Source organism: Watersipora subatra, chromosome 5 (assembly GCF_963576615.1).
Source record: "Watersipora subatra chromosome 5, tzWatSuba1.1, whole genome shotgun sequence".
NCBI classification, from domain to species: Eukaryota; Metazoa; Bryozoa; class Gymnolaemata; order Cheilostomatida; family Watersiporidae; genus Watersipora; species Watersipora subatra.
This window is the reverse complement of record NC_088712.1, coordinates 57385302-57397054: the sequence shown is the minus strand read 5'-3', so window position 1 is coordinate 57397054 and position 11753 is coordinate 57385302. Positions and strand designations below refer to the sequence as shown.

Here is an 11753-nt window from a genome sequence, read left to right as displayed (position 1 = left end):
CCCGCCAATCCCATCGCGCGCACCTTTTCCATGTGAAGTGGCAAAGAAGCTCCAAGATGCTGTAAGATTGAATTTAAGCTTATGGTGACATAAGTTTGCAAAGTTTTTGTAATTCTTGTATTGGGCACCAAATCCATCACTGAAATAATTCACATGAGTCACTTGAAGTAGATTTTCTTGGATGAATCTGATGAGCGTTCTCTGGAATGTATGTATGCATTTTAAAGATCGTTCTCTGGAATGTATGTATGTTCTATTAGCGTGTTCTACAGAGCATTTTCTATTAGCTGTGGCGCCGCCATCTACCACCAACTCGGGCAAAACATATGCATTTGAAGCTACAACAATTGATAACATTGAGGAATGTAAGTTAAAAAAATTTTTAAAAGCTCACTACTACCACAATCACAAACCACAAAGCAAATTTGAACTTGATAGGATAATAATCAGCCAAGTTAAAGCTTGACAAGGGGAGATAATCTCATTTAATTAAGGCGATTTACAAAGGTGTTTGGAGGGCATTTGGAACTCAATTTTAAGCATTTTACAGTCTGAAACACAATCTTTTGATAGCTTTAATGAAATCTGCCTATGTTAAATATGCAGATGAGACATAAGACTCCGCGTCACAAAACTATTTTGTGTAAAACATAAGAAAAATGTGTGACTTTGTTGAAACCACTGGTTTACCTTAACCTCTACTTTTGCAGTATTTTGACAAAGACGCTCATCTTGTATGGCTTCTAGACGATGATCTGATGCATCTACAGAGAAGATGAGACTAGTTTTGGATAGCTGGGGCTTGGAGGAATCCAAAAATATTAACAGAAAAAACGGCAAATTATATGTTAGGAGTGATAATTGCTTTTGAATAGTCGCTAAAATAGCATTTTCGGTCATTTTTGGTCGGAGTTATGTCCCACATTATTCATTCGAAAAATTTCAAACCTATTTGTTTATGTAAATATAGAAATTTTGTGCAGACACAAAAAAATCTAGACCTTCAACTTGTATATTCTTGAATTTATATGAGTCTAAAGTCAGCTAGATGTGCTATGCCATCAAACTCGGGCGAGAAATGATCAAAGTTCAATTCCTCATAGCACCTGAACCGATGACCCTAGAAGATCAAAATTTGGGATTTAAGCGTTTTTCAACATGGGCAACAACATATTAAAAATCATCAAAATATGAGACTATGAGGTTTTTTTAGTTACACTTGGTAAATTCTATGCCCAAAGTGAAATCACCAAAGCTAAATCGATCAGATTGTTCAACGTTGGAGCGCAAATGCGTTGAATTGAGATTCGTCCTCTCATAGTACGAAAAGTTCGGAGTCTAAATAAGTATCCAATTGGAGTTTTCGACGTCGAGAAAACAACATCCGGTTGATCGAAGTGATTTCCACGGACTATGCGAAACTATACTAGTGTATTGCTTAGATTTAGTAAAAGAAGTTGCTGTTGAAATTAATGTATTATTTAGTAAATTGTTAAAATGAGGTCAATTCGAAGGATTGGAGAAGGAGGCGCCTATACACTTAGTGTGCTATTTACTGGTGTGGTCATAGCCAATGCTTTTCATCAAAAGAAGCAATTCTATCCAGCAGTCGTCTATCTCACGAAATCCAATCCAAGTTTAGCTGTATGTTTCACAACTTCTCGATTGTTACCTAGGGTTTTTAATTGCTATTTAAATTGTCGTTTAAGCCTTTATGAGTGTGTGCACAAGTTAAAATACTGTGTAAAAACCCTTGCGCTAAATTATGATTTGACATTCTTTCGTAAGTAACGTATACATTCCTTGGCTATGCAGTGCTTTGCGCCCATTTGTATTGGACACAGATGTGCTATAGCTATGACACTGCTGGTATCTGTCTGATTTTGTTTAGCATTTACACTATTGCATGTACTCACTGAATCTGCATCAGCTCTTTTCGTTGAGTCTCTTTTGACGCCATATATGTGATAAGTTTGTTATCAACCTTATCAAAAAAGTTTCCCTTGAGACAAAGCGTGAGATATCTGCTTTTATGTTTATTTTGTTTAGCAGTTATTAGGAATCAGGTTGTTAGGGAATAAGTGAATAAAAATTGCAAAGAAAGTCAATTGCTTTCTTTGCAATTTTTGAAAGCAAAGAAATTAAAACTATGGTCTTAGCTAGTTAGCAAGTGCTGATTTATAAAACTTAATTTGTTGGGCGGCCATAGACAGTTTTTTAGAAAATTATTTCAACGTATGAACTAAATTTAGTTGTAGATGTTAAAAATGTTAGATAATAAAATGTATTATTATGCGGCACACTAAATAAACCTTACACTTCTGGTTTTTTAGGTTTTGGCTGTTCAAGCATTTGTGTTTCTGATTTTGTTGGGCAAACTTACTCGCAAGATATTTTTTGGAACCTTGAGACCAGCAGAAACAGAACATCTTATAGAAAGATCATGGTAAGTTAACATTATTAAATTATGTGTAGAACCAGATAAGTCAACTTAAAAATGTTCTCCATTTTCAGATATTTATCTCATGGTTTTTTGAAACTTACTACTTTTGCGATTGTGCTCTTTCTTTTGATCTTTACTACACAGTCTTTTTTCAGCATTGAGCGTGTGAGGTTAAGGCCAAAATTTGATTATTACTTAATTTTATCCGAAGTTAGCAGCAATACTTTTTATAAAATTGTATTTGCAAAATAACCATTGCTTATTAGGTCTAGGCTCATCATCATCATAGTAGTATGTCGATGCGACAATGACTGTCCTCATTTTGGTCTGATGAAACATCTCCAACCATCTTTATTCCAAGCTCTTTCTTGCCTATAATTCCTGTCCATATCCAGCTTCTTCATATTTCGCTTCACGGTGGCTTTAAATCGCAACCTAGCCCTCTGGTTACCCTTTCCTTCACAAAGCCCAGTATAGAGAAGTTGTCGAGGCAAGCGCTAATGATCCTACTGCTTCATTTACTTCTTTTTATGAATCTAAATGTGATTATTATGAAAGAAAATAGGCTTTTGAAGTTTATATATGTATTTGAAATTTACTTAGAGAAGGCGAAGGAAACAAGACTGATTATGTTTCTAAATGTTTCCGCTGCTCAATTGATTAATAATTGTAGTATCAATGCCAGTCTGTATAAAACCTATCTTTTATTCCAGAATGTTCTATAAAAAAACTACTTCTCATCTCTCTGGCTATAACTATTTCAGAGGTGACTGGACTCGTATGTGATTGCTGTGTTGTTCATGCATATTACCTTTGTATCAAATGTACTCTTTGTAATCAAATGTACTTTTATTAATGAGTCTCAGTGTACATACAGGTATGCTGTGACAGAAACATGTCTAGCCTTCACCGTATTCAGAGAAGAATTCAACCCTTCTTTTGTTTGCCTCTTCACCATGTTGTTTTTCTTCAAATGCTTTCATTGGCTGGCGGAGGACCGTGTGGATTATGTAAGTTCCCATTACAGCAACTACAGTGCATACAGTAGGTTGACTAGTCTAAATTTGATTCGAGATGGGTGGCATAACACTCTTCACTTTCGCTTCTCCAATTTTTGTATTCAAGAGAAACTAATAAGAATTGATACTGCATTTGACCTAAAACTCTAGTATAAATATTAGGCTAAAGTTATTTGTCTTTCTGTAATATTTATAGCATTTGTGGTTAAAAGGAGTCTCCTCTTGTCTTATCAAAAATATAGTTGAAAATTAATGTCAGGTTTTATCCTTGAAACTCTTTGGTATTGTGAGAATTGCATCTATGGAAACTGTTTTTTAACTCTGTGAAGATTTGTTGCGATACACACCAAAGACTAATTTATTTGAAAGATCAGGATTGTTGACCTTGAAGTTTCTCAATTATCTAGTATAGTTCTATTAAGTTTGGTACCATTTACAAATTCTTTTAAAGATAGCTAATAGATACATTTAAGAAAGTGAATCTTGGTTCAGATGCGACTGGATATGCCCGTTTTAGAACTAAGTTGTTATTATGAGACATAATACTAGTGTATGAATGGTACAAACTCACTAACAGAAATGTCTTTCACCTCACATGACGACTATTGACAACAGCATTTGTTTTAGCACAAAGACTTGAATTGTTTTATTACAAAGACTTCTTTTGTTGCAGTAATTCCTTGGCAAAAGTAAATTGAAGCACTTTACAACTCTTACAGACTTGGCTGTTGATTTTAGTTCTTTTTTATCAATGTACTATATGTTGGTTTGTTCAGTCAGATATTGCACTCATAATATAGGTGCTAATTTCCTTGGGTTCAGTTATGGAAGTTACTGCTTATTTGTCTTACACGATTACAGGACTGTAGTTTATGGGTTTATCTAGTCTACCTCCATGTTATCTTTAAAAGCTGAATTTTTAATCTAACATCTACCCAAACCACATATCAGAACTAAATGAAATGTGTTTCTGAAAGCTGTTGATATTCTGCAAAATGGTTAGCATTTTCTGCAGTGTTTTCATCTCAAGTAAAAGGTATTCATAGATGTACTGAAGCCAGTCATATAGTTGAAACACTGAACTGCGCTCGAAGTTATTTCCAGAAGGTATCAATTTTTCTTATTACGTGGAAGGGAAAACATTAGTATAATTGCTGTCATAGCTATGGAAACTTTAAATACACAGTTCGCTCAATATACTCATACTATTTGCTTGATATGGTAGGTAGCCTATGATTATGATGACCACGTAACAGTGGTAACTCTATTGAAGTTGATATCAACTCAGTCAAAGTTTATGTGTGGAGGCTCAACAATTGGCTCTGCAACATCTTAGTATATTAACGTTTTTGGCACTATTGTTATGATAGATACATTGGCGGATAAATAAACACCGCTCCCATTCATTTTATTCTAGATATTTGTGCTCACCGAAGTACAAACATTCATGAGTCTCTGTTCCTTTACTACTAATGTGATACATGTTTAGCTCTACTAAATGACGAAGCAGTTTTTCGTTTTTAAACTTCATATATTGAAATTTGTCCTTTTAATATGTTGTCTTGTATTTGTACACATGTTTGTAGATGGAAAGGAGTCCACTGCTTGGTTGTCTGTTTCACATGCGTATACTTGGTAAGTCTGTGTTAGCTATTATTTGCTATTTGTCCCAATAGCTCTTTAAGTAGTGAAAGGCGCTGGCAATGATAGCTACGCAAGGTCTGGTATGTGACTCATATTTTATCTCCAAGAAAGCACTTGTGTAAACCTGTCATTTAGTGTCATATTCCCAGAGCGCACTATATCAATTGGCAGGAATTGCTATACAAGGGTTGTTGCGTTTGTCAGCCATGCACTGTGTTTTATCTTGAAAAAATACCTTACGTACATGTAGGGGTTTTTATATTTCAGAAGAACTCATTTTGATCGCATTGTTGTTCAGTCGAAGACTGAACGTCATATGGATTTGTTAGCTTAGAGATAGGTCCACGTTGAGGACACAATCGGCTAACAAATTTTTTAGATTAGTAGCGCAAAGCCGCCTGTATAACTTTGAATTGAGGCAAACAATTTCAGTATTGTTCAACTAACCAAGTTTCAAGTTCTGAACAGCCGTATGGCCAACTCAGCCATGTATCTCTGCCTCTACGGTTTTTATCGGCGGTGTGATTGTAAAGTACAAAGATTTAAAGAATATGTACAGAATTTTGATGGCAAAACATAGTTTTCTCCACTTTGAGGTACTTTACATAGGAAGCTTCAAGTATTTCCAAAACAACAAAATGTTAAAAATTAAGTTTAGTGAAATGATTTCTTGTAGGTCTTCTTGCCAGTCTCGCACTTGTTGATATTCTCTTTATGAGGCGAGCGTATCACACGACCATAACAGAGGGAGCGTCTGCTCAACTCGTATTTGGTTTTGAAGTAAGTTCCTTACAGCTTGCCGCTTCCATCTTAATTTTTTTTACTGCCAATACAGTAATACTTCAACTTACGAGTGCTCCAACGTACGAAAAACTTGAGATACGAGCCAGCTTTTAAGCAAGTTTTAGCACTAACATACGAGCCATGTTTGAGATACGAGCACGTGAGTCAGTTGCCAAGTATGCCGGCGGTGTTTTATGAGAACAGCATCACTCTGTATTTTTCAACTGCTCAGGTTATACTTTTGTATCGTGTTTTTTTGTGGGGTTTTCAGTGCAGAATTATGTAAATTAAAAGTACTCTGCGTTGACCAAAAGTTTGCCAGTAAAATGAAAGATAATGCAGAAAAAAAAGCGAATGATAACAGTTGATATTAAACGGAAAATTATTGAAACATGCGAAATATGTATGTGTGATTGAGCTAGCTCAGCAATATGACAGAAATACATCCACAATTATCAAACATGATTATCAAAGGATTATATTCAGGGCATTTAGTTCGCAAAAGGACAAACCATAGTTTCTAAATGGCGCAGCGATCTTCACGACCGCTGATGGAGAGACTGCTTAGACATTGGATTAAAGATAAACAATTGGCCGGTGACAGCGTAACTGAAACGATGCTATGTGAAAAGGCCAGTGCGATCTATCAAAACTATAAAAATAGACATTCAGACAAGTTGGCTAGTGGTCGTGCATTAACCTTTTGTGACGACACCTGTGTTCGTCCTAATCGCAACATGTTGAAAGGGCGACAAAGGAAATCGTCCTTAGATAGGTTTATCTTAAATGGCCGGCTAGTCACGAAAGCGAAACAAAGGAAAAATTAGCTAACCAGCGAGAAACTTCGAACTACGAACGCCGAAGAAATTTTAATTAGGTTAAGTTAAAAATAAAAGTTTGCTTTTATGTTTGCCTCTAAGTTTGTCTTTTAAGACATTGATAAAATCCAAATTTATCAAAGTCAACTGTTGTAATGAAGGATAACTTATATCTCCATCCCTGGCAAATGCTAGCGGTAGCTGCGATTGTATGTATTTAATTTTACATTTCAATTAATCACATTTCCTTGCATTATTTTTTAATTGTTGCTTTTTGAAAGTATGCGGTAAATTAGAACAATAACCAACAAGTTCTTTCTGTTACAATACCTTGTTTTGAGTGTTTTATTTGCATTTTTTAGAGTATGGAAATCAATCAATATATATTTAATGGTTCTATATATAAACAAATTGCACCAACATGCAAGTAAATTAACATACGAGCTCAGTTTCGGAACGCATTAAGCTCGTAAGTCGAAGTATGATTGTATATCTTTTTAGCTGTTTTGCACATTTGGTAATCTGTTGTTTTTCGTCTGACTTTTTTTCAACAAGTCAATCAATTTTTATTGGTTCCCTGTTTTTTTTGTTCCTTTTAGTGGTGTAATACTTCTTCAACTTATTGTATACGATTATACCAAGGCACATACTCTCCTACCTTTTCTTGTTCATCCAAATTGATCAATGGGAGTCTATTTCTCTATTTCAGAGTTATCCTCTCTTGTATACATGTGCTCTGACAATTACCAACATAATACACTGTGTGCCATTGTCTTCGGATGTAACTCTAATGCTTGTTTGCAGTATGCTGTTCTGTTGACCATAGTATTCACAGTGACGGTCAAATACTTACTTCATTGCATTGATCTCTACGATGAGAACCCGTGGGAGAACAAGGCTGTTTATCTTCTCTATCTCGAGCTTATTACAAGTAGGTTATTGCTACCTAATGAACTTTTAAAAATTTACTTAGCACAGCGGGTTGGGTTTATGCATAAGTTGATAATTAATATGTCCATCCTTGCCAACCTCTTGTTAAATCAGTCAGTCGCTGCATAGGATAGGTGTGTATATGATTTCATGTCGTTTCTTTTGCATTATCACGAAATTACTTGTTAGTTAATTGTGTCAAGTAATGGTATTTTACATTTGGATTACGAAATTTCTTATTTTGAAATATGTAAAAGAATGGTATTTCATATTTGGATCACCGTATTTTCTTATTTTAAAAATATATCTTCTGACATTTACATGAAATTGCAGCTTATGATGCTAGTGACATTTGTTTGCAGGTGGTTGGAAATTTCTGCTCTATACGGCATTTGTTATCATAATGAGTAAAGTACACACACTTCCTCTGTTTGCCATCAGACCTCTTTATCTCACCATGAGGTACGCATCTAGCCCTACATGTTGTTATTTCGTGGATTTATAGGCATTCTTACGAATCTCATTTCCATCATATTGCTAAATATTCCAATTTTTGTTGTTTAATAATTAATTAGAGCTATGCATGGTTGTAGCCCCGAGCACTATCTAGGCATGACCAAGTTCCAGTCTCTTTTTTCAAGAAATTGTGATGTTTTAACCAGTGTAATTTATTTACAATTCCATAAGGATGCTTCTGTTTTATGTACAGGAGCTTCAAGAAAGCCCTTGCTGATGTTATCCTCTCGAGAAGAGCAATCAGAAACATGAACCAGTTGTATGTATGCAATAGACTGCTTCCATTTTTATTCCAACCTTTGGCTCTATTCTTCATCTCTACCTCAAAACAGCACCCACTGGTGTAGCGAATAATCATGGCTTAGTGTTGGACTGCGTTCATCTGTCTAAATACTCTAGCATATCTTCTCTGCAGTGTTCTTCTTTTAGAAAAGTCAAAGTAATTGTCCGTGGTTGTTTAACAAGTTTTTTAAAAGCATAACTGTGATAACAGCCTTACACCTTTCAGATCTAATTAGGTAACACTAATGCCCACATCCAGGCCTAATTAATCAATTGGCTGCTCACAAGTGGTAGACTCAGTGTTACTACATGTAAATTGCCTCTATCTACTTTTCTATTAATTTTATCTTAATTCTGTTTATTTTATTCACGGAAAAAGACATCTTAAGCTACATTTATATATTAAAATAATGTAGCTATGTACAAGCAGAGAGGCTTGTTATGAGTGAAATAAAAAATTCACGCTTCAAATCACTAAACGATTAAAAAAGTGCTAGCTACTAAAAACATGAAAAACCAACACAACTTAGCAAACTGTAAGTTTAGGTTGCAGGCACATTTGTTAGCATGAGCATTGAAAAAAATTATGAAGATCCATGTGCTACACACTGAGATGATTGCGATTATGTAAAACATGGCTGATCAACTTCTGATCGTAATCAGCTGCTATTGAGTAATTATTATTGTCATATGCTCAGTTTTAGTAGCGAGTAGTAAAGCTGTTTAATAAATAAAACCATACTTACATCAAAGTTCACTCAACTCACAAAAATACTCTATCACAGCTGTCATACTATCGTTATTATTTGATGTCTTGATCACCCTTTATTCAAAGTCTAGTACTTACCTGTAAGTAAATCTTATAATCACATCTACTCTTGAGACTTATCTAGAGCTAGTGATGAAATGATAGAGTCAGAATATGATATTGAAATTATAACGATACTGCTGAAAAAAAGGATCCTCAGATTTTGCTGATTCAGTGGATTTTTCTTACAACAAATTAGGAGAAAAAGTTCTATTGGTCTGTATTACGAGCTCCAACCTATAGGAAGCTGTTACTCATTTAGCTTAGAGTGTATACTTTTGGGATATTGCCATAGAATTACGATATAGCAAACACTTTTTGTCCATATTGCTTAAAAATACGATCCCGATTGAGTCGGGATTCGGCGTAGGGGACAACAACTTCTTCCCAGTTATTTTGGTGTATATGAAGTTACAGTTATTGTATGAAGCTATTAAAAGCTACTGTATGAAGCTATTAAAAGTTTAAAAAAAACTCCCTGTATGCTTTTATTTGTCATCTCCGTACACCTTCATCCGGTACCTGTGAACCAGCATCTTAAACATCCACCGGCCGGGTTTCTGATTAAAAAAGAAAGAAATTTATGGACTCGCTGGGTTTACAGCTAGTTTAATATAAATTATAAAAACAAAATTACATAAATTATAAACAAACATGCAATATTCAGGATCAAAATTAAGCGATACTTTACTATTTTTTGACCGAGTTCCATTTTTTGGCGTACCTCTTCTTACCTGTATTATTTTTCTTTAGAAGTTGTACTAAAACCTTGACTAAAACTCGATCTTAAGTGACATTCTTCTAGCAGATTAGCAGTTGTTGAATGTTCAGTGATGGCTCAATGATGGTAAATCTATGATAAGGTTATTGACAGTTGATCATGTTTATGCTCCACTCAATCCATAACACTTTAGACAAAGTTCCCCAGGTTACAGTACTTTTGGACTTGTTGCGAATACTTGGCAAATAGACGGATTTTTTAAAATGAGACAAGACGTACTTCAAGAGTTGGATGATAGCCAATAAAAAAATGATTTTTTGAAAATGCTGATATGCTTAGGGATTCTCTTACCAAAATAACTTCAGAAATTTCATTAAAAATATTTTCGTTAGATTATAATAACCAGTACCCTATCAGCCTAGTATACTTTGAGAGATTGTCAGGTTTGTCAATAAAGCACAGAGAATAAGTTTATGTGCAATAGTTCTGAAATTCAGGAAGTTAAACTTTTGGATCAGGTGATAGCGTGTTGGGAGGCCAAGCGAAATGTCACAGCTTGGAACCCTGTATGATGTAATCCTTTTTCTAACCTTAAACCATTGGTTCATCATTGTGTAGATTGTGGGGTGGCTGGTGATGTGACTCAGTGACGTCTATGAAGTAAGATTCTTTGTTCTTTGGCTAAATAAAACTACCATCTCCCGACTTCAGTGATGATATCCAAAAACACTAATGTGGTTAATATCTAGCATATCTTAACTGGTGCCTTAGATAAGACGTCAAGATAAGATGGGGTTCAAATCAGTTCGGTGTGTAATATGACAGGTGACATTGTAGCGCTTTCCTGCGTCAAATCATACTGCATTCTCTCTAGGTATCCTGATGCTACAGAGGATGACCTACGGTCGGTGGATGACTGTATCATATGCAGGGAGCCGATGCACGCTCAAGGAGGTTGCAAAAAGTTACCTTGCGCCCATATATTTCATGCTAGCTGTCTCCGCTCTTGGTTTCAGCGACAGCAGACCTGCCCGACGTGTCGTATGGAGGTTAGCTGTAAATATAATTGAAGAGCTGATTTTAGGAACGGTGTCATACTTTAGAAGTATTTAAGGATTATTGACATAAAGTAGTATTGACTCATTCTCAGCTCTTGCCTCATCATATTTCTTAGTTCTCTTATTTAACAGTGCCTGAATGTATTTGGATTACTGATCTCTAGATTTTTAATAATTTTCTTTATGAGTTTGCTGAGTTGCCATGTATCTGTTTGGTGTGTATTAAAAAAAAGTCAAACATCAACTTTGCGCCAATTCGAGTTACAAATTCTTTTGGAAATATAATAAAAGTTTAAGGAAATTTGTTTCGATATTTGAAGTAAGTTTTAAGAAATGGCATCTAAACCCTGGCATTTTCAAACCATCTTATATATGCATGTAAAAGCCAAAAACTGATTAAAAGTAAAAATAAAACACAAGCAATACAAAGATATAAATTAATTTAAACAATATCTAGTGTAAATTGGAGTGTAAACTGCAAGTATCTATTACTCACTCTCGCACTGTACTTGCGCATCACCAAGCCTACGCTTTGTATCTAAGATAAAGTGGCAATAAAAACCTTTTTTAATGGTTGCTACTTTATTAACTTTTTACATGTAATTTAGATAGTCCTTATAATTTTTATATGGTTTGTATACTGCATTCATTTCAATGCTACAAACAGTTCTTTTTGAGCTCTGGAATGAATTAAACAAAAAGCAATGCATTCGTATAAGAATATTTGCTCC

The 11753-nt window shown here is 34.9% G+C and overlaps 1 protein-coding gene across 1 annotated transcript in view; it reads left to right on the top strand.

The window, feature by feature from the left end:
• The first annotated feature begins 1399 nt into the window (after window positions 1-1399).
• LOC137396156 (E3 ubiquitin-protein ligase synoviolin B-like) overlaps window positions 1400-11753 on the top strand; it is a 32179-nt gene continuing 21825 nt past the window's right edge. The window contains exons 1-9 of the mRNA XM_068082309.1: window positions 1400-1644; window positions 2334-2446; window positions 3321-3453; window positions 5049-5097; window positions 5783-5886; window positions 7512-7638; window positions 8000-8099; window positions 8347-8412; window positions 10839-11013. Coding sequence (XP_067938410.1) covers window positions 1498-1644; window positions 2334-2446; window positions 3321-3453; window positions 5049-5097; window positions 5783-5886; window positions 7512-7638; window positions 8000-8099; window positions 8347-8412; window positions 10839-11013 — 1014 coding nt within the window. The 5' untranslated portion in view covers window positions 1400-1497. The remainder of the gene's footprint in view (window positions 1645-2333; window positions 2447-3320; window positions 3454-5048; window positions 5098-5782; window positions 5887-7511; window positions 7639-7999; window positions 8100-8346; window positions 8413-10838; window positions 11014-11753) is intronic.